Raw genomic sequence first — 23,685 nt, 5'->3', positions numbered from 1 at the left:
TTCAAAGTTACGATGGTGGTGAAAACAAATTATTTAACACCAGTCCTCGCACTTATGATTGCCACCCACATCCCTGAGCATGCCGGCTGGGGGATTCTGGGAGCCGAAATCCACCCATCTCAGAGCATGCTGGCCGGGGAATTCTGGGAGTTGAAGTTCACACACAAAGCAGACTGGCTGGGAAATTCTGGGAGTCCACCTGCATTAAACCAAGGAGAATTCTGGGAGCTGAAATCCACCCATCCTAAGGCATGCTGGCTGGGGGATTCTGGGAGTTGAAGTCCACCCATCTTAAAGCAGGCCGGCTGGGGGATTCTGGGAGTTGAAGTCCACCCACTTGAACCTTGCCACTGTTCTAGTCATAACTTTGCAAACACAATTGGTACCCCTTGTCTAGAAATCATGTCGGCGACGACCTCCTGCCTTAAATTCCCTCCCTCCCATATTTTGCAGCTGCAACTTCCAAGGCCTGGCGTCTCCGCTAGCCTTTTGGGGGGGGGGCGGTGGGAACCCCCAAACCCCAACCATCTAAACTGAGCACAGTTGAATTAGCTCTCCTGCTTGAAATCGGCAAAAGCTGGCAGGAGGTATGTTCGTCTGTTTGTTTTTTAACACAGGTTAGCATCGTAGCGCATCGGCTACACCTCAGCCTTACGTTCTGGGTTTCCAAAATGTGCAATCTCACCTCTTCTTTTTTTTCTTATTAAAAAGAAAGAAAGAAAGAAAGAAAGAAAGAAAGAAAGAAAGAAAGAAAGAAAGAAAGAAAGAAAGAAAGAAAGAAAGAAAGAAAGAAAGAAAGAAAGAAAGAGAATTAAAAAAAAGGAAACACAGTTTGTTTACTACCACCAAACTGGTTAATCCTCCACTTTGCAAAAAAAGAGCTGTAGAAACCCCTGGCTTCTCTCATTGGCTGCCTGGCCCTATCAATCAAAGTGCCGGGTACCTTTGAGTGCAGCTAAGTGTGCCAGTGAGCTGGGAATGCGAACAGATGCTGTGCGCGTGAATGAAAATCCAGCAGAGAGAGAGAGAGAGAGAGAGAGAAAGAGAGAGAGAGAGGAAGGGATACAGCATCTTCCTTGGAGTATCTCCTGAGAGCATCCAACTGCAGGCACTATGAGTAAGGTACGGGGAGGAGGAGGAGGAGGAGGAGGAGGAGGAGGAGGAGGAAGAAGAAAGGGAAAATATGCAAGAATTGGGAAGGATGAGATGTGGAAAATGAGAAAGGGGCAGCTTGACGCTTTCTGCTTGGCTAACGGATTTCCCCTCTGCAAAATAAAAAAATAAATTAAAAAAGATTGGGAATATCTCCTAGCTGTACAAAGAGGACATTCTAGGACATTCAAAGCCCTTTTTTAGACTTGTGCAAAGGAGAAGGCAAGGATGGCAAGCGGTGGGTTGTTTTTTTTTTAATTTGCACGCTATAAATTTAATTGAGAGCCGCCCAGGTATTTACGGCGGAGCTGGACGGGTGCAATGCACCTGTAGGCATCTAGGCTGGGAGGGTGAGGGGAAAAAAAGAGAAAGGAAAGACACCGAGGAAGAGGGGAGGAAATTTTAATAGTAATCATAATAATGTCGCGGAGAAACAAGTGGCACAACTTGAGCATGGCATTTATGGCTCAAGAGAAACGGGTGCTTTAAAAGAAAAGGGCTGGGAGAAATTGAAGAATTGTACCAGGGTGGAGTGTGTCATTTGCACACCTATTTTGGAAGGGCTGTTTTTATTCCCCTCTGTTCACAGACATTTCTGAGGGTTGTTTTTTTTTATTTAAAAAAAAAATCCCTCTTCCTCTTATGATTCTTTTGATATACCCTGATCTGCTTGCAAGGAGAGATGGCAATAAATGCATTTTAAAAAAGAATATATATATATATATATCTAAAGAATGTTCTCTATCCTGTTTATAAAAATAATGCTGGAATTGGTGAGGTCATAAGGAGGGGAAATTTCCTTCTCTGCCATAGCTTCAGGGGGCCGTGTGTGTTTTTTTGGGGGGGTTAGATTTATCCGTGGAGTCAAGGGTGCATTTATATGCATCGGGGCGCATTGGGGGAGGCGAGAGAGAGAGAAGCGTGCAGAAGGCTGTCCTGATACAAAGTGATGTGCCTAAAATTAAATCTGTGATGTGCATGCAAAACAGAAAGGGTATTATTATTATTATTATTATTATTATTATTATCATCATCATTATTTTGAAACTTGGTTCCTTAATCCGGAGAATTCTGTCTGGGAGCTAAATCCCAAAGGGTGTTGGGATGTGCGCGATGTATACCGATGTGCCTCCAAGGGGCTCGGATCCGAATGCAGATGTCAGGAAACTCCGAGGCACTGAGGAGAAGCATCAGCTGGCGTGGAAAAAGCCAAAGTGGGACAGTGGGAGCCACTTTTCGCAAAAGAGCAGAGGGAGGGGGGGGGAACTCTGAGAATTGGGCAGGCGTAGGGAGATGCGCGTCTGTTATGTAAAAACTCTGGAGCCTCCTGGTAAAATCCATTGGCAGGAGAACTAGAACTGTCCCAGGGGAGCCAGGGAATTCACAAGGGAGGAGGAGGAAGAGGAGGAGGAGGAGATAGATGAAGAGAAGGAGGAGGAATGGAGGAGGAGATGGAGAAGAGAAGATAGAGGAGGAGGAAGAGGAGGAAGAAAAACAAGGAGAAGGTGGAGGAGGAGGAGGAGGAGGAGGAAAAGGAGAAGAAAGACTAGGGGGAGGAGGAGGAGATAGATGAAGTGAAGGAGGAGGAATGGAGGAGGGGATGGAGAAGAGAAGATAGACAAGGAGGAGGAGGAGGAGGAGGAAAAACAAGGAGAAGGTGGAGGAAGAGGAGGAGGAGGAGGAAAAGGAGAAGAAAGACTAGGGGGAGGAGGAGGAGATAGATGAAGTGAAGGAGGAGGAATGGAGGAGGGGATGGAGAAGAGAAGATAGACAAGGAGGAGGAGGAGGAGGAGGAAAAACAAGGAGAAGGTGGAGGAAGAGGAGGAGGAGGAGGAAAAGGAGAAGAAAGACTAGGTGGAGGAGGAGGAAATAGATGAAGTGAAGGAGGAGGAATGGAGGAGGGGATGGAGAAGAGAAGATAGACAAGGAGGAGGAGGAGGAGGAGGAAAAACAAGGAGAAGGTGGAGGAAGAGGAGCAGGAGGAGGAAAAGGAGAAGATAGACTAGGGGGAAGAGGAGAAGGAGACACACAAGGAGGAGGAGGAAATGATAGACAAGGAGAAGATAGACGAGGAGGAGGAGGAGAAACGAGAAGGTGGAGAAGGTGAAGGAGGAGATGGAGAAGGAGAAGATAGACAAAGAGAAGATGGAGAAGGAGAAGAGAAGATAAACAAGGAGAAGATAAACAAGGAGAAGATAGAAGAGGAGGAAGAGGAGGAGAACGATGAGGAGAAGATGGAGGAGGAGGAGGAGGAAGAAGAGGAGAGAAGATAGTCAAGGAGAAGAAATGAGAAGATGGAGGAGAAGAAAATAAACAAGGAGGACGAGAAGAACAAGGAGGGGAATTCTAGGAGTTGAAGTCCATGCATCCTCAAACTGCCCAAGTTGAGATATATTTTCCACTCCTCCATTCCTTCCGAGGCCTAAGCTGTCTCTTATCTCTTTCTCTTCTCGTGGCACCATCTTTCACTCCAGTCTCCCAAGGTCTTTCTCGCATACACTTACAAAGAGTAACAACAACCTGTTAACGCTCCCCCCATCCGTGCCCGTCGATAGATCTTGAATCGCCCGTTAACTTAAGTCGCCTGGGTCAAAGTTTGGTCAAAGTTTCGCTGTCTTAAAAAGAATTTAAATCTGGGCCTGTTCGCTCTAGATCCCCCAAAACGTCGAATGTTGTGGCTTTGACAACATTCATTAATTCATTCACTGGACACACCAAGAGTTTTTGAAGCGGGTTTTGAAGCAGGTGTGCAGCAGCTGCCAAAAAAGCCAACACAGTCCTAGGCTGCATAAAGAGAAGGGATAGAATCAAGATCACGTGAAGGGTTAATACCATTTTGCAAAGCCTTGGTAAGGCCACACTTGGAATATTTGCATTCAGTTTTGGTCGCCACGATGTAAAAAAAGATGTTGAGACTCTGGAAAGAGTGCAGAGAAGAGCAACACAGATGATTGGAGGCTAAAATATACGATTATATGGTTGCAGGAACTGGGCTTGGCTAGTCTAGGGAAGAGAAGGACCAGGGGAGACAGGAGAGCAGCCTTCCAATATCTCAGGGGTTGCCCCAGAGAGGAGGAAGCGGGTCAAACTATTTTCCAAAGCATCCAAAGTTTTTAAAAAGATGTTGGATAACCATTTGTCTGAAGTGGTATAGGGTTGCCTACCTAAGAAAAGGGGTTGGACTAGAAGACCTCCAAGGTCCCTTCCAACTCTGTTATTCTATTCTATTCCATTCCATTCCATTCTATTCTATTCTATTCTGAATTCTATTCCATTCCATTCCCTTCCACTCCATTCTATTCTGAATTCTATTATATTTTATTCCATTCTGAATTCTATTCAATTCGATTTCATTCCACTCCACTCCACTCCACTCCATTCCATTCCATTCCATTCCATTCCATTCTATTCTATTCTATTCTATTCTATTCTATTCTATTCTATTCTATTCTGAATTCTATTCTATTCTATTCCATTCCATTCCATTCCATTCCATTCTATTCTATTCTAAGGTTAAGACTTATAAAAATTTGAACCGGGGAGAAGCCAGAAGAAAATTAGCCTCTCTTTGCATAGCTTTGGTGCAAATTTCCTTTTACTATTTTTTTTTCCACTCGAATATTGAATTAATAATTCATTTCTCATACTTGACAGAAAGTCAATGCTCTCTGTCTCTCTCTCTCTCTCTCTCTCTCTCTGGTTTTTTGCAAATCGTACATATTCTTGTGCCAATAAAGCCACAAGGGCTAATAAATTTAAATAAGCCTGTTTTTTTTTCTCTCCAAATTGAGCAGTATCTGCTTGAGAAGGAAAGAGGCAGATGAAATAATATTTTGAATAATATTTAGAGCTGCAAGCATGGTTTGCCATCATTTATTGTTATAGTCTCCTGTCACTTTTGGGAAACACTCTCAGAAGCGTGTAATGTATTAATAAATTTTGGAGCCTATTTTTAGGGCCCTAATGTCAGCTTACCGAGTCAATATCGTGTCTCTAAGATCAAAGGGTTGTTTCAACCAGGTTTTATTTTTTTTAAAAAAAAAAATCTTACTGTTCCCCCTCTCCTCGGTGTTTTATTCTGCCTTTATACCCAGAGGTTATTTCCTTGGTGACAATGGCTGTGTTCACACAACACAGCGAAGAACTTCAGCGAAGGGTCTAATGGCATCAGCATCATATCATGGCTTCCACTTGGTTGATCTTAACCTTGGTTAGTGTTGTGGTTCGCCCGGCAGCAGGCGCAGACGGCTGAGGTCTCGGAGAGCGACGACTCGGATGAGGGGCCTCAGGGAGTAGAACGCTGCCTTTGGAGATTGTGGAGGCTGGCAGTAGCAAAGAAGAGGCCCCCGAGGAGCCTGTGCCAAGTGCACGCAGGGCTGCTCCAAGGAAAGAGCAGCTGCAGCAGCACAGGCGACTCGGGAGTAAGGCTGCAAGGTAATGGCCCCGCCCTGAGAAGATAAAAGCCAGCTGAGAAACCGCAGTCCTTTGCAGGAAGCAAAGACGTTTTTTGAACTCAAGCCTTGTGGACGTTAGAAATATCCGAGTTGGTGTTTGGAGACTCTTTGATTTATTGTTTAGTAACTTTATCTGTTGTTCTTGCAAAACTTGGCCAGACTCTTCCTTGTCGAAGCTAATTAGTTGGAAGCAGTCTTTTATCTGGGAAGAAACAGGATTTGTAAATGAAACAGTAAAAGGTTGTTCTGGTACCTTTGTCTTGTGTTTAGCCTTGTGGAACCAGGTTTGGGTCAGAACAGTTAGACATTTGAGAGGATCAATAGAGAAGAATATTTCTCGCTCAGGGTTGAACTTCTGAGATACTCAGAGACCACCAAGGACCCCAGAAGTAAATGCACCATGCTAACTTAGCTTGGTTAATGTGCGATACAATCTACTTGATAATATACTGTATATATACTGTATAATGGATGGAAAGTGATCAAAGATAGATTCAACCTAGAAATAAGGAGGAATTTTCTGACAATGAGAACAATCAACCAGTGGACCAGAAGTTATGGGAGCGTCATCATTGGAAGCTTTCAAGAAGAGATTCGACTGCCATTTGTCAGAAATAGTGTAGGGTCTCTTGCTTCGGCAGGGGGTTGGACTAGATGACCTACAAGGTCCCTTCCAACTCTATTGTTCTAATTCTAATCTGATATATACAATTCTATACGATGGATGATGCAATTTATTGGGAAACCCTCCCTAAATTTGCCCTATTTATACTGTTTTGTTAGCCTAAGGTTTCTTTGAGAATATGGAATTGATTGAGTTTGGGTCTTGGGTGGATGAAACCATATTCAGGAAGTCCTCGACTACAACAGTTCATTTAAGGACCGTTCCAAATCACCACAGCCCTGGAAAAAAACATGGCTTATGACCGTTTTTCACATTTATGACCGTTGCCTCATGAATGTGAAAAACAGTCATAAGTGACCGTGGTCACGTGAACAAAAACTCAAAGGCTTGGCCACTGACTCGTGTTTATGACAGTTGCGGCATCGTAAAACGAGGCAAGATTCACTTAACCGATGTTTCAGTTAGCGATGAAAATTTTGAGCTCAATTGTGGTTGTAAGTCAAAGCCTACCTGGAAAGCTGTTTGGGATGGATTTTAAACAGGATTTCAGGCTGCTCAGGATCTTTCAGGACCACGGAGAGCACTTGAAGAGGTCAGACGTTGCTACTCCTGGCAGACTTAATTAAAAAAAAATCCCAGTTTGAAGATGCGTGGACTTCAACTCCCAGAATTCCCGAAGCAACATGGCTGGCAAGGGAATTCTGGAAATCGAAGCCGCCAAGGTTGACAAAAACTGCTTTATAGTACACCCAACCTTTAATCCATTTAGGAAAAGAAAGAGTCTAAATGAGGAGAAGAAAACTCTTCAAACCAGGCAGATCGCCAAAGGATCGGACTTACTCTCTGTTGTAAAGTAGAATATAGGGATATTTTGCTGCTTAGGAAGAAGGTGTCGGGTGCAAATTGAGATCAGTGCAAAAGAAAGAGGATTGGAGGTTTTTTTTTTTTTTAATGAGTTTTTAAGGCAGAAGCTTCGTGGGAGAAGGTCCTTCCAGGCATGGCTCTCTTCAGCTCCAGTGGATTGTTGCAGATACTCAAAGGAAGACGGCCAATTTTTATGATTCACCGACCACAGAGATTAATTTGCTTCCAAATTATTCTACGTGGCCCTTCAAGGCTTCCAATGGTGCCCCCATCCGCGTGATCCTTGCCAGTTATCCTCTTCTTCTCTTTTCTGCCTTCTTTCTCAAACCTCAAAACCTTCCCCAGAACATACGGTCTTTGCATCGTGCACCCAGAGTAGGATCATTTGAGTTTATGGGTGGGCTGACTGTCCCGCGTGAGAATTCTGGGTTGGTTTCTTTGACGATCCATCGGTAGGTTTTCCTGGCTGTTCCAGTATTTGAGAGGGCTGCTCCCAAGAAGAGGAGGGTTAACTTATTCTCCAGAGCCCCTGAAGGCAGGACAAGAAGCAACGGGATGAAAGGAGAGGAGCAACCTAGAAGTAAGGAGAAATTTCCTAACAGTGAGAACAATTAACCAGTGGAACAGCTTGCCACTAAAAGTTATGGGTGCTCCGTCACTGGAGGTTTTAAAGAAGAGATTGGACAGCCATTTGTCTAAAACGATATAGAGTTTCCTGCTTGAGCAGGGGGTGGACTAGATGACTTCCAAGGTCCCTTCCAACTCTGTTATTCTGCCTTCTCCAACACCCACAATTCAAAGACCTCAATCATCTTCCTAATCCTGGCTCTTCAAAATCCAGACGTCGCTTTCGTAGACCCTTAGAAGGGAACACCGTTTCTTGCTCGGCTTACGGCCACAATGGCAAGCAGGATTTCCGTTGCTAAGCAAGGCAGCTGTTCAGTGAGGCGTGACCCATCTGACGGCCGTTTTTTGCCGCGGTTGTTACTTGAATCAGTTAGCCGTTAAACGAATCCCACAGATTTGTCAGAAGCCAGCTGGGGAGTCCCTATTGGGGAATCTCATGTGTGCAATCAAAAATGCCGGTTGCCAAGCCTCCAATTTTTGCTCCTGCGACAGTCATAAGTGCAAGGCCCAGTTGTAAGTCACCCTTTAGCTTCCAACGGTCGCTAAACGAATTACTGCAAATCGAGAACCGCCTGTTACAAAGCTATTTTTTTGCTTCCTCTAAGGTCCCTTTTTTTCCCCTTCAAACAATTGACTCCCCGCAGAAGTGAGAAACCTCAAACCTCTGCTTTGCATTTTCAAATATTTATATTTTATTTATTATCCGAATGCATCACCGACTCCAACAGAAGCACCAACAAAGCTCCAAAACATTAAATCAAGCAGGCAGCCCAGGAAATAATGGTTAAATGACATTTCCCTCAAATTCCAAAGGGTGTTTACTCTGCTGGTTTTTTTTTTCTCTTTCAAACCTGGCTTTTGGCAAAACCTGCTTTTGCAGAGAAGAAGTGTGAGAGCCTGTTTCCTTCCCCCCTTCCTTTAATCCTCAATTTGACAAATGTAGATTGATTTATTTTTTAATCCCTCTCTGGCTGCTGTGTTTTTGCAATTCTCAACTCTGCCTTTTTTTTAACCGTTATGGCCCATAAACCTATCCGAGTGGATTTCTGTGGGAAGGAGTGATATATAAACCTTGTCAATAAATAAACTGGATGAATACAGCCCTCTGGAAAGCTAGCATTTTCAAGCCGGCCTTGGGCTGGGCTGGGCTGGCCTGTCGGTCGTTGATAGCTCTTTTTAATTATTTTTAATGCCTCCGGTTTTCCTTTCTGATGTTCGGGTTTTAATTGCAGTCTGCCAAGGAAGCCTCCAGCGTCCGCGGGATAAATCAATTTAATACATAGATTAAACCAACTTCCTGACACTTTTCTTTCATTCCCCTCCGCCAAAAGTAGACGGGAGCAAAACTGACATCTGTAAAAAGCAAGAAACGACCATTGGTACATTTTTGCTAGCTTGGTCAGGACAACTTAAGATTGTTGGTTTATTTGACAGGCAACACGAGGCTGACTTTTTTTGAGGGGGTGTTTAGCATCCTGTGAGAATTGAGCCCATGTCACAGCAAGCTGAGCAAAGGAAGTCAGTCTGTAAAGGTGGCTTACATGTTGGTTTCATTTTGGAAGTATCACCTCTTGCGAGACTATCCTAACTTGGTTTGTTAACCTGGGTTTCAGGTTGCATCTGCTACAGGATGTCCCTGATTGAGGGGAAATTTGAGGTGGTTTTACAATGTAGGACCCTGGTGGGACAAAAAAAGGCGGATAATTTAATTATTATTTTCTTCATGTGTTCTCTAAACCAGGAGTTGCCAATCGTTTGGACCTCAGGGACCACCAAACTCATAATTTTAAATCCCACGGACCAGAGATCCTGGGAAAATCCCCCAAAAAAGTCTGCAGGAAAATTCCCCACCCCGATTTCCGACCGATCAATCGTTCTTTATTTGGGATGGCAGGATACCGTCTCCAGACCAATTCTCGGGTGGGGGGGAGAAAGAGAGACTTTTGGCTTCATGCAAGGAAAGCAGCAGAAGCAGCAGAAGTCTTTCTTTCTCTCCTCCAAACTCCGCCAGAAACGAGTCTTTGCCGGCGCAGCCTCTTGGAGCAGGAGGCCTTGCAGGGTCCCAAAGACTCATTTCTGGCAGAGTTTGGGGGAGAGAAAGAAAGACTTCTGCTGCTTTCCTTGCATTCAGCCAAAAGCAGAAGAAGAAAGAAGCGGAAAGAAGCGGCCCAATGGCCAGGCCAGGCACGTGGGGTGAGTGAGGCAAGTTCTTTTTGTGTGTGGCTACAATTGTTGAGTGAATTGGTTGGCTGTTAAATGCATTCAGCTTCCCCCATTGTTTGTCAGAAGGTCATAAAAGGGAATCATGTGACCCCCAAGACCCTGCAACCGTCATAAAACCATCATAAAACCTGGAACTGAACACACTCAAGACCATGGAAATGGTGGTGGACGTTAGCAGAAACCCTTCCATGCTACCCACCTCTTACAATACTTGACAACAGTGTCAACAGTGGAGACCTTCAAATTTCTAGGTTCTATCGTATCACAAGACCTAAAATGGACACTTAACATCAAAAATGTCATCCAAAAAGCACACCAAAGAATGTTCTTCCTGCGCCAACTCAGGAAACTCAAACTGCCTAAAAGGAGCTGCTGATCCAGTTCTACAGAGGAATGATTGAGTCTGTCATCTGCACCTCTATAACTGTCTGGTTTGGCTCTGCAACCCAACAGGACAGACACAGACTCCAGGGGAGAATTAGGACTGCAGAAAAAACAATTACCACCAACCTGCCTTCAATCGAGGATCTGTATACCACACAAGTCAAAAGGAGGGCTGTGAAAATATCTACAGAACCCTCACATCCTGGACATAAACTGTTTCAACTCCTTCCCTCAAAACGACACTATGGGGCCCTGCACACCAGAACAGCTAGACACAAGGAGAGCTTTTTCCTCCAACGCCATCACTCTGCTAAACAAGTAATTCCCTCAACACTGTTCAACTATTTACAAAGTCTACACTACTATTACTGTTAATGTTCTCATCACTCCTTATCGCCCATCCCCTCCCACTTGTGACTGAATGACTGTAACTTTGTCGCTTGTATCCTTACGATCTATATTGACTGTTTCCTAGTATGATTTGATTGCTTAGTGTACCCTATGACTATCATTAAGTGTTGTGCCTGATGATTCTTTACTCTTGACGAATGTCTCTTTTCTTTTATGGACACTGAGAGCATTTGCACCAAAGACAAATTACTTGTGTGTCCAGTCACACTTGGCCAATAAAGAATTCTATTTTATTCTAAAGGTGAGTCAGTCCTCAAGCCTCTGAATTTTGATCATCTGAGCATGAGGATGCTGCAGTGGACATAAGAGTGAAGCCTGGCCGTAATTCCCCTTCTTTTTCCCAGCGCCATTGTAACTTCGATCAGTCTCTAAACGAAAGGTTGTAAGTCGAGGGTTACTGCAGTAGTTCCATGACTGGAGAGAGAAAAATCTCCTGTTTGAGCTGTGGGGTTGGACTAGAAGACCTCCAAAGTCCCTTCTCCTAACTCTTGTCATTCTGAAACCGAATTGTCTTTTGTGGCTAGCTGGATTGGATCTTCCAGTCTAGTATGAAAAACATCCTGGGATTTTTTTTTTTTTGGAAAGGGTTAGAGAAAGAATGCGTGAAAAACATCTCAATTTAATCCTTTTTTTTAAATAAAAAAACATGAATCAAAACAACACTTGGGGCTGGATAGATTGAGCCAAGATTGCAAAAAATCAAGAAAAGTACGGTATTGATTTGCAAAACTCAGCCAGTTGGCATCAGGCTAGCTTAAAGACTGCAGTGTTACAAAAAGGGACACTCAACACAACTTGGGAGTTTTGGGGTGCCACGGGGGCTTGTCTCCTCTTTCCCCCACCCCCCCATCATGTCCCCATTTTGGGGGGGGGTCTTTCTGCAGCCCCCCCCTCTCCATAATTAAATTCGACAGTCCTGAGTCTGATCAAAACATGATGCAAATTTTCTATGCCAGCTTTTTATTTGAGATGTGTTAAAACGTGGAAGCGTTTTCATTTGGTTTGCAGTGGGTTCACAGCGGTGCAGCTGTCCTGACAAGGGAGTGGCGGGAGTTCGCCACTAGAGGTGGCCCTTGTTTAGCGCCTGCCTCGTTTAGCGCCCATTCCCAGTTATGACAGTGATAAAAACAAAATAACATCCCAACGTAACGCCCTTCGTGGGTTTAGCAAGCGAAGGAAAGCAGAAGTAAGATTGCAAGCACAGTTTTGATTTCCCTAAGCAACCTGCTTCACTTAGTGACGGAGGTGCCTGTCCCAATGGTGGGGGGGGCTAAACGAGGACCACATGTAGGGTTGTTTTTAAAAACTTTAACAAACAACCCTGATAAATAATGACCTTCGTGGGTCTATAAAGCAAAGAAAAGCTAATAATACTATAAGTACTGTCATGGTTTCACTGGAAGCTTCACTTAACAACTGAATTACCGGTCCCAATTTTGACTGCTAAACGAGGACTGCCTTTAAAAAACAAACAAAAAAACTTCCCAATTTAGCCTCCAAACCTTGGATTTCCTTGTAGCTTCCCAACCAGGTTTAGCAAGATCCTTGCTTGTTTTTTCTCTAGTTTAGCAGCAAACCAGACATCAAATTTTTTGGGAGGTGAGGAATCGCCGAAACCTGGGAGGAAATAAAAGTCAAAAATTAGAGATAATCTCCCATCTTTGAATGCAGGATCTGGGTGGCCCTATTCGAAGTGTTCCAACGTTTGGGATTCAACGCAGAGTAATGGAAGGATTTCGGGCTGATAACAAAATATAGTCTGTTTTTTTAAAAATAAATCCTAATTATTTTTTAACCATTTCTATCCAAAAGACTCTGTCCTCGGTTAAGTACATGAATGGGGCTTGCTGCATTGACAGTTTTCCTTCTCTCCTCTCTTTTTGACCCCTCATTCTTCCTTCTCCTTTATCCTGACTATGCCTAAAATTGATTTTAATTACTTATTTATGGATGCTCAGTTTCTCTTCCTGGAAACGCTGTGCAGAGACACTTCTGGTGTAACCTGGGTTTGTTTGAAGGTCAAAATCCATTGGCGGTGAAGTGGCAAGACTTTTATGAGATCCTCTTTTGCGTTTTATCGATTTACTCAGCCTACAGCCTGCCGTACGTGGGCTTCTCAAATATATTTTAATGTTTTCACCCCAAATTAAAAACGCGGTAAAGCAGGGAGGTTTCGCGACCATGTGATGCTTTGCTGATTTATTTATTTTTTACTGCATCTTGGCAGTAAAAAAGGATGGCTTAAATATTAACAGTACTAATAACAGGAAGGGCCACCCGCTCAGCAAATTCTTAGCTGCAAATTCCATGTAGTGTCAGGAAGGGCAGCTGGTCAGTAAATTCTCAGCTCCATCCAGTCGCTTCGACTTTACCCCGAATGAAGGGTCTTTAAAAAAGGGAATTTAATAAGGATAATCTTCCAGAGATATGCATGAATTTTCAAGTTGGCATTTGAAAGCAGCCTGAGAGACCCGGGGAGAAATACATCTGTAATAAGCTGTTCTCCAGAAGGCTCTTAGCCAATTCAGATTCACCTTCCTCTCCGTCCCAGCTGCCTGCACCGCCGGCAGACCGACATCCAACAGGGAAAGCTCCTTGCCTGCCAGAGAGGGGAACCTGGTAAATTTCTCAATCCAGGTTCAAATCTCCAGGGGAGAGGAAATTTCAGCCAATTTCTAAATCGTGAAGATTTTTCCTTTCGTCCTTCCACCTCCCTTGGATGCTCTTATTTTGCACTTTTGCACTTTTATGGCATCCTCCAATATATGTATATATATTTTCCCATTTATGGAAGCAAATTCTATCTGGGTTTCCACCACCTTGTTTTCTCCGCTCTGACTGTTTCTTCCTGGGTGATTATCGGAACATATGCTGCTGTTTCTTCTGTCTTTTTTCTGTCTGCAATGGTGTGCGTTCATTATGGGATGGATTTGCTGTTGCCTCGGCAACAGAGGAAGGAGAGACCTCTTCTCAAGGAGAAAGGCTTTAGGAAAAGAGAGAGAGAGAGAGAGAAAAAAGAAGAATATGTCTTCCAAAATTTGGAGGGAGTGGAAGGAAAGAGAGAATTTAAGAACTGGGTTTTGGGGTTTTTTTGCGAGCATCTAAGAGGCCCCAGCCTCCAAATTGGAGGCTTAGCATCTAAGATCCCATCCATCTGGCTGGCAGGACCAGGATGATGGGAGGGGTAGTCCCAGTCACGGCTTTGTGAAAAGCATCTTTCGTGCTTTTCAAGGAAATTAACTTTATTTATCCACTGCTGGTGAAATATTGTCTCGTGATGAAAAAAGCAAGCAATTATTCAGGCTTCGCTGAATGGTTTGAAAGCCTTTTAGTGCTTGCCCTCAATTTCTTAACCATGCATACTTTTCAGCTTGGTTGGTTTTTCAGGTTAGGATATTGTGCTGGTCCAGGAAACGGGTTCATTCAGGAAACAAGTGAAAGGAATTATTGCACGGGCTTTGCGGTGGAAGAAGTATTTGGTTTGTACAATAGGTTGACCCAGGGTAGGGAAGGAGAAGCTAAGATATACGGTAACTGAGAAACTATCTAAAAGCGGGTTGTTTTTTAAAGTGAATGTTGTTCAGTGATGCTTTTGAGATTCTGGAGAAGGGAAAGAGAGGTGAGGAAAGAGAAATAGAGACAGAAAGATAAGGAGGAAAGGAGGGAGGGAAGGAAATAAACACAGAGGATTCGGTGTCTGTAAAAATGAGATAATTCTGGGTTTGAGGTCAGGATGGATGGATTTGGAAGAGTGAAGGGAAGCCCTCCGAGGCAGACAATTGTTTATTTTTATTTGATTCGATTTTTATTTCATTTCATTTGATTTGTCAAACGCTTACAAGATAATAGGTATAAGTACACTATAAACATGGGTAAGAATACAGGAAATAGGTACGGATGAATGGGGAGAATAGGACAGGGACAGTAGACACGGTGGTGCACTTATGCACGCCCCTTACAGACCTCTTAGGAATGGGGTGAGGTCAATAGTGGATAGTTTGAGGTTAAAGGTGTGGGAGTGTTTGAGGATGTAACAACAGAGTCAGGTAGTGCATTCCAGGCATTGACCACTCTGTCGCTGAAGTCGTACTTTCTGCAATCGAGTTTGGAGCAGTTAACATTGAGTTTGTATCTGTTGTGTGCTCTTGTGTTGTTGCGGCTGAAGCTGAAGTAGCCATTGACTGGCAGGACATTGCAGCAGATAATTTTTGTGCACTACGCTTTTAATTGTGCAAAAAAACACAAGAAAGGATCATACACCCCTCCTTGTGTGTGTGTGTGTGTGTGTGTGTGTGTTTGTGTGTGTGTGCTCCTTCCTTCTGCTTCCTTTTTCTCCGCTGTGCGGGGAACCGAAGAGAATTTAATTGCTCTTTTTCCGGCTTAATTGCCCACTGGGGAAAATAAAGGTCAGAAGGCTTCCTCTTTGAGCAGCGGCTGCGGCTGTTTTTGCTTTCTAGTTTCCCCGGCCAGACTACGAGTGAGCAAAGCACACAACACACCTAGACACCTGTTCAAATCTTGGCCTTTAAGAGAGCTAATTTCAATAAACTTAAGAGAGATCTTAGGAAGGATTCCATGGGTGAGAATCCTCGAGGGGAAAACAACTCAAGGAGCTTGGGAGATTTTTTGAAAAATCAGATTATAAAAGCCCAGTCTAGCACAATACCAATGGATATGTTATACAAGCAGTCCTTGACTTCCGACACCTGTGGAGCCCCAGAATTTCCATGGCTAAGCGAGACATGGGTCAGATTATAAAAGCCCAGTCTAGCACAATACCAATGGATATGTTATACAAGCAGTCCTCGACTTCCAACACTTGTGGAGCCCAGAATTTCCATGGCTAAGCGAGACATGGGTCAGATTATAAAAGCCCAGTCTAGCACAATACCAATGAAGAAGGAAAATAACAGCTCTCAAAAGAAGCCAGCAAGGCTGCATAAAAGAACTTCCTGTTCAATTGAAAAGACCCAAAAAAGGAGAAGTGTAAAAAGTGGAATATCAGAATATCAGCAAATAACCCGAGCCTGCAAAGATGAAGTGAGGAAAGCTAAGGCTCGTCATGAACTTAGGGATAACCATTTGTCTGAAACGGTTTCCTGTCTAAGCAGGGGGTTGGACTAGAAGACCTCCAAGGTCCCTTCCAAACTCCGTGATTCTAGATTCTGTATCTCTTTCCTTGCCTAAAACTCTTTTCAGGTGACCTTCCCCACCAATCAACCTGCTCCTTCCTGCCCGATTACAGCCCCTTGTCTGGGTCACACCAGCTGTGTTTGAGAAATGACCACAACCAACAAGTTCATTAGCATCGTCTACACACACACACTCCATAGCCTTGACTCTATGCCCTTTCGTTGGCAGGGGGGTGATGTCTCTGCTTTTTAGTATGCTGTCTAGATTTGCTATAGCTTTCCTCCCCCAGGAGCAAGTGTCTTTTAATTCCTTGCTTGCAGTCCCCAGGAAAATAAAATCTGTCACTGCCTCCATTTCTTCCCCGTCTATTGGCCAGGAATGGAGAGGGCCGGATGCCACGATCTTAGTTTTTCTTAACGTTGAGTTTCAAGCCAACTTTGGCACTCTCCTTCTTCACCCGCATCAGGAGACCAACCCTGAACTGGTCTTTAGAAGGCCAGACCCTGAAGAGGAAGCTTCAAAAGACTTTGGCCACCTCATGAGAAGAAAGGACTCGGTGGAGAAGAGACGAGTGTTGGAAAAGATGGAGGGCAATAGAAGAAGAAGGGGACGATGGAGAAGGAGAGGGCTGGAGGGAGTCACGGAGCTTAAATGGACTCCCGAGGATGGTAAAAGACAGGAAGGAAGAACGTTCTCCATGGGGGTTGCGATGGGTCAGACGTGACTTCACAATTAACAACAACAACACACACACAAACACACACAGACAAAATTTGTTTCCCTCTGCCGCCTTCTCCTTTGATCAACTCCCTTTTCTCCTTCTTCACTGCTGTCCATCTACTTATGAATGAATAATTTATGGCTTGCAAGTACCCACTTCGATTGTCTGACGCTAAGCAGCTTGCAGGGTCACATGGAATATACAGGACACGTTAAGAGAGAGAGAGAGAGGGAGGGAGGGAGGGAGGGAGAGACAGAGAGAGAGAGAGAGAGAGAGAGACCTACCTACCTACCTATCTGGCTTAAAATTATTGTACATTATTAACTGTACTATATGATACTATTTGCATATAGCATATTATTGTTATATTTGTCTTATGCATCTGAAAGGGAAAATGAGAGAGAGAGAGAGAGAGAGAGAGAGAGAGAGAGAAGGCATCAACAGAGGGATAGAATCAAGATGACAGAGACAAAAGGATTAAAGAATAGAAAGAGATGGATGGATGATAAATAGATAATACAAAGAGATAGAGAGAAAGAGAGACAATAGAGACAGATGATAGATAGTTGGATGGATGGATCGATGGATGGATGGATGGATGGATAGATGGATGGATGGATGGATGGAAGGATTGAAGGATTGATGGGTGAGTGGATGGATGGATGAAGAGAGAATTCAGAGAGAGAGAGAGAGAGAGAGAGACAATAGAGATGATAGATAGAGATGGATGATTAGATAGATAATCATCTATCCATCAATCTCTATATAGCATCTCTATTGTCTCTCTGAATTATCTATCTATCTATCTATCTATCTATCTTAGATAATTAGATAGATAGTTAGATACCTAAATAGCTAGATGATAGATAGCTAAATGATAGATAGATAGGTAGGTAGGTAGGTAGGTAGGTAGATAGATAGATAGATAGATAGATAGATAGATAGATAGATAGATATGAAGGGAGAGGAAAAGGGAGGGAGGATGGATAATAATAATAGTAATAGTAATAATAATAATAATAATAATAATAATAATAATAATAATAATAATAATAATAATAATAGGTCACGAGGCCAGCCCTCTGTTCCAAAGCTTGTCCCTCTGGAAGGACCCCTGAGGGATTTGAATCCTGATGACTTGGCAGCCACGAAAGTCACCTTCCCCAACCAGCATGTTCTCGAAACCTCCTTTTCTCTTTCTCTCTCTCTCTTCCCCCTCAATTTAATTCTCTTTTCTTCTCCACAGCTCACCTCCGATGAGTCACCAATCTCCAGAGAGGTTTCCAGGCCAGAAGAAAAAGGTGAGAAAGACCCTTGAGGTGTTTCCCTTGTTCTCAAAGCTTTGGATGTCAAGCAGAGAGGGAAACATATATATATATATACTGTATATTTATACCAATCAATTAATGAGGAATTTTTCCCTAGGCAGGTGAACAGAGGCTGTAAATCGTGCTTTTACTTCTTGGATAAAAGGTGGTTCAGAACTCCTTTTTAATTGCCTTTTATTTTTGGGAATTGTTTTCTTTATTTGTATATATATCCCACCTTTATTGGTTTTGACAACGAACTCAAGGCACTTTCCCCCTCCTGTTTTCCCACAACAACCCTGTGAGGTAGGTTGTGCTGACAGGCACCAAAAGTCACCCGGTTGGGTTTCGTGCCTCAGGTGGGGACTAGAATTCCCAGTCTCCTGGTGATTGGCCCAAAGTCACCCAGTTGGCTTTCCTAGAACTCACTGTCTCCTAGTCATCGTCATCTTTTAACGACCCCATAATCCCTTGCAGGGTGCAGTTTGGGCAACTGAATGGTGCTGAGTGTTTTACTGGCCGGATGCTCTTCCTGTCACCAATACGGAGTTTTTTCCCCCCAGCAAATATATTCTCATTCTGCCCTGAGAGAGAGAGACGTATCTACCTCTACCTAGGATCGAACTCACAGCCTCCTGACTGTGAGGTGAGAACTCCACCTCTAGGCCACCGTACCTATTCCAACTCACTGTCTCCTAGTGACTGGACCCAAGTCACCCAGATGGCTTTCATGTCTAAGGCAGAACTAGAACTCACCGTCTCTTGGTAATTGCGCCCAAAGTTCACTCTCTGGCTTTCCTGGCTAAAGCAGGACTTGAACTCAGGATAGCGTTGCCATCTCCCTTTTCCCCCCCGCTCAAAAAAACAACAACAACTCTGTGAGGTAGGCAAGGCAGAGAGGGAGGGAGGGACTAAGCTAGGGGCCATCTGTAGCGGAGAACTTGAACTCAGCACCTCATCTGGTACCTTCCCCATTATCCTTTTGCAAAAAGGATGGAGGGAAGAGGTAAAGGGGCAGGGATGCTCTCCCACCCCATTGGACAGTGGTTGCTAGGCAACCCGGAAGCAGTGATGCTTTCTATCTATGTACCATTATAGGCTGTTGTCCGCTTCTGGTTGCCAGGTTACCACGTCTGCTTGTAAGTTAACGCAACGCCCAGAAATCCTCTTTTCTAAATTTTTCATCCACGATCAAAGGGATAAAAATACGTTTTTAAAATTGGGGTATATTTTAAAGATGCGGTTGTGCGCAACTATTTGGGTTTTTTTTTTTAAACTGCAGTTGGACTCTGGAGCTTGGTAAGTAAAATATTGCAAAAAGTGAGTGACTTTTTTGGGGGGTGGGGGATGCTGGAAATTGAAGTTCAGGTGAAACCTCGGCCTCAGATCCAGGCAACAGTAGCGCATGAAGGCTTTCAAAAAAAAAAAAAAAAAAGAACCCTGAGACGAGAAAGCATATAAATTTGAAAAAGACAACTCAATAAAAAAAAAACACAAACCCAGGATCAAAAAATAAATAAAGAAAAAACAAGAGATATTGGGGAAAATCGATAGACAAATGCGAAAACCGTGTGGGTTAAGTCTGCCACATACGGAGTGTGGTTTTTGAAGAATTCTCTGAATTTTTATTTTATTTATTTATTTATTATCCCGCCTGTATTCAATTCTCTCTGGTGGCCGGGGGTGGGGTGGGGGAAGAGGGGTGTCTGATTTGGCCTAATGGTCTCGTTCAATGGTGGGATTCAAAATTTCTTACTACCAGTTCTGTGGGCGTGGCTTGGTGGGTGTGGCGGGGGAAGGTTACTGCAAAGTCCCCCTTCCCTCCCCACCTCTACTAACCTGCTTTCCAGCTCCGTTCTCCTTGTGCAGGGCAACAAAACAAAATCCAGCCAATCAGCTGGGACTGGATGGGAGGCGGAGAATAGATGGGGGCGGGGCCAGTCCGAGGCGGTATTGGCCGGTTCTCCGAACTATTTAAAATTTCCACTACTCTTTTGAACCGGTCAGAACCGTCTGAATCCCACCTCTGGTCTCGTTTGCAACGATGTTGGAAAACTGTAACAATTGTTTTCTTCCCACAGACAAAGGCGAAAACCCCAAGAAAACAGAGCCGGAAGAAGAAGAAATTGATATTGATTTAAATGCCCCGGAAACGGAGAAGGCTGCTCTCGCCATCCAGGGAAAATTCCGACGTTTCCAAAAACGGAAACAGGATCCCAGTTCCTGAGCCTTTCTGGAGCCTTCCCACCTCGCCTTGACGCGCTTCTTTCCTCTTCCTGTCCCCTCAAAACCCCACCGCGATTCCATTTCCTCCCTTGTCTTCCCACCCCAGCAAAGGGGGCTCCTCTGATCTTCAACTAATTTTAATTTTTGCACGTCCTGGGAAAATGGTCAAAGCAGAGGAAGGGAGGGGATGGAGTGGGGTGGGTGGAAGGGCCTGCTGAGCACCAAGGCCTTCCACACTGCTTCACCAGAAGCCACCAATCGTGGGCAGAGCGAGAGATGTCGTCCTTTCCACAACTTGCGACCGGTTGTCAAACAAGCTCTTTTAAAAAAAATCTCCCGATGATCCATCTTCGGAGTTACAACTGCCATGCCTCTTTTGGTATGGGATTGCAGTTGAGGCCCTTGGCAATTGGCTCGCATTTGTGATGGTTGCAGTGCCCCACGGTCGCTGTTTGCGATCTATTTTTGCTGCTGTCTGGCAAAAAGCGGCCATTTGGAAGAACGACTGTGTGATTGGCTGGACAACCATTGTGGCTCATTTGCGACTGTTGTAAAAACAGTCGTGAAATTGAGACTGGTCCTGTGGCTCCTCGACTTACAATCGCAATGACTTAAGACTGAAATTCAAGGTTTTCCTGTGATTGTAAATCAAGGACAACATACAAGTGGGAAGTCTAGGTTAGGAAGATTAGAATAGCCGTCGCTTATTTTGAATCGTTTGAACCAAATTCTTCATCCTTTTTTCCTCCCAACTATCATTGGGGGAGGGTGCTTGTTACTCTATAAATGGAGGATTGAGATTTTAATCTTCCTTTTTGGAGATTGGGAACGCAGTTCCCACACTTCGATGCCAACTTCCAAACATTTACGGTAGAGATGCCACGTTGAAGGGAAATTATTTTCCCGCTCTGCGAGGTTGGTTCTCTAAAATTCTTCAAACCTTGCTATGAAGTTTGAATCCTTTGGGTACCAAACCTTGCCTGCCAAGGACCCCTTGCAAAATTGCAAAAATGGAAAATTTGCGAGCCACTTCCAAGTCCCATTCACAAGTTAGGATTTGAAAAACAGGTCCGTTTGGTGTCCCAACGTGGTCGCCAAAGTTTTCCTTTCCTGTCTAAAATAACTCGCCGCAGCCAACCCAACTCGCCGTGGGACAATTCAACACCGTTTTCATCATTTCATTCAGTTACTTTATTTTATTATTGATGAGCACGTTTTCATCCAAATCATCGTGATTCTTGTATTTCTGGATTGACTTTCTTCATGCTATTATTGGCCACGGTTCTGTCAAAATTAAGTTAACTTTTGTATTTGTTGAATTGTCTTTTGACAAGTTTGGCCCATGTGGCAAGTTGGCCATAGTGGATTGTATCATTCCACCAACCAAGGCCTAATAAAAATCCTGCCAAATTCATTCAAAGAACCATAGACCCGATGCAGGGAAAATATTAGCTTGAAAATCTAAAATAAACCTATTTTCAAAACAGGAAGTTGAGTCCTGGGGCTCGACACCAACCTAGACAACATGTTGAAAAAGGGAAAAATTATATTTTCACTTCCCTGATGGGATCCCACTTTTCTTAAGAGCCAACCTCGTTGCCCAAAGGAATACTTTGCACCTGTCTTTTGCACCGATAAGAGTGAAACTGTGAGCAAAATTGGGAGCTTCCTCCCATGGAAATGTTTTTGTGAGTCCAATATGCTTTTTACGAAGTCAGCTTCAAGTTCCTTAAGCCATTCTTTGCCGAAAGAACATCCGAGTGTTGTTACCAAGCTCAGTGTCTGTCCTACGCGGCCACCAGATCTCAGCACCCCGATTTCTCTGTCCATTCACCCACAAAAAGGGCTGCTAGCTACAAAGCCATGCTCCCGTCCTCAGGGCCCAGCGTATTATGAGCCAAGAAGAAAAACAAGAACAAGCCGAAATCTATCCGTCAAGGTCACGCACACATATATTTTTTTCCCCAGTTAACTGCCTCACAGCCATTCCACTTCTGGGCCAGTGGTGGATGCAAAATTTGTGGCGGGCAATAAAACATTGTCAAGAATGAGTAAAAGCTGTCATCCTGGGCACTGACTGACCTGCTTTGAAGACTGACACATTTAGCATGTTAATAAAATAATCAGGGGAAAAAAAGTTCGTTTTGTTTTGGTCTTTTGTCTTCTTTTTACCTGAAATATTGACACAGCTTGTATTTGCAGATTTCAGTTTCTGGGTAGGTAGATAGATAGATAGATAGATAGATAGGTAGATAGACAGAAATAGATGATAGATAGGTGAATGGATAGAGATAGATAGAAATAGATGATAGAAAAAAAGATGATAGATAGATAGATAGATAGATAGATAGATAGATAGATAGATAGATAGATAAATGGATAGAGATAGATGACAGAGATAGAAATAAATGATAGATAGAAAGAAATAGATGATAGATAGAAATAGATGATTGATAGATAGAAATACTAGATAGATAGATAGATAGATAGATAGATAGATAGATAGATAGATAGATAGATAGATGAATGGATAGAGATTGATAGATAGATGATAGATAGAAATAGATGATAGATGAATGGATAGAGATAGATGACAGAGATAGAAATAAATGATAGATAGAAAGAAATAGATGATAGAAATAGATGATTGATAGATAGAAATACTAGATAGATAGATAGATAGATAGATAGATAGATAGATAGATAGATAGATAGATAGAGTCAATGGGGGAAGCCAGATTCACTTAAGAACCACAAAATTTACTTAACTGCTGCGATTGGTTTCACAACCATGGCCAAAAACGACATCAAATTGGGCACAAACTCACTAAATTCCCACCTTCTATCACTTAATGCTGCCAAACACGGTATTTGCCACAACAGTTTATACCCTGATTAGGAGCTGCCAGATAAAAAGTATACAGATAGTCCTCAACGTACGACCACAACGGAGTCCAAAATTTTTCTTTTGCTCAATGAGACATTTGTTAAGTGAATTTTGCCCCATTTTACGACTTTTCTGGCCACCGTTGTTAAGTGAATCGCTTAACATCCCTGCATCGGAGGCAGGACCCTCATCCGAGTCCTCCCCAGGTTCCCAGACTGGTCCTCATTTCCACTGCTGTCTGCACAAGCTGCCGGCGAACCACAACAGAAGTGCCTTTCCAAGGGCAAAAGGAAGGGATACTTCGGGATATGCAAAATAACTCAACAGGGAAAGGCCCGATAATTGCGCTAACGAGCTTGAACTAATAGGATAAGCTGTAATAATGAGTGATTTAAATAGGGCTGAAGTCCCAGCGGATGGATTGGCTTCCTCCCAAACGCCAAAGGTGAGGCGCTGGAAATGCAAAAATTTCAAGGTTTGAGCCTTGGCGACTCTTCGTGCTTAATCAGGACTTTTAAATCCACTTCAGAAGAACAAAGACTCTGAATACAAAATCTTCGAACCTTCAATCTTTGAATGACAACCGTTTGTTTAGTGGCCGGTCAAAACTACAACAGTCCCCCCCAAAAATGGAACTTCGGACCGTTTTTCACATCACCCTTGTAGCATTC

The 23,685-nt window shown here is 43.6% G+C and overlaps 1 protein-coding gene and 1 long non-coding RNA gene across 2 annotated transcripts in view; both read left to right on the top strand.

Annotated features, from left to right (window-relative positions):
* Positions 1–23,685, top strand: part of LOC148124570 (uncharacterized) — a 153,143-nt gene that overhangs the window by 102,324 nt on the left and 27,134 nt on the right. The window lies entirely within an intron of this gene.
* On the top strand, positions 940–22,265 carry PCP4L1 (Purkinje cell protein 4 like 1). The gene is made up of 3 exons (XM_026716393.2): positions 940–1,122; positions 17,841–17,895; positions 19,983–22,265. Exons 1-3 carry the CDS (start codon positions 1,114–1,116, stop codon positions 20,126–20,128), a joined length of 210 nt encoding a protein of 69 aa, XP_026572178.1. The 5' UTR covers positions 940–1,113; the 3' UTR covers positions 20,129–22,265.

The sequence above is a fragment of the Pseudonaja textilis genome, chromosome 16 (genome assembly GCF_049901715.1).
Source record: "Pseudonaja textilis isolate UNSWEBS1 chromosome 16, rPseTex1.2, whole genome shotgun sequence".
Classification (NCBI taxonomy): Eukaryota; Metazoa; Chordata; class Lepidosauria; order Squamata; family Elapidae; genus Pseudonaja; species Pseudonaja textilis.
Note: the sequence above shows the minus strand (reverse complement) of the source record. Positions and strands in the feature narration are given on the sequence as shown.

Coding starts and splice junctions, on each gene's coding strand:
- PCP4L1 (XM_026716393.2), top strand. Junction 17,896..19,982: donor TTCCAGGCCAGAAGAAAAAG/GTGAGAAAGACC, acceptor TTCTTCCCACAG/ACAAAGGCGAAAACCCCAAG.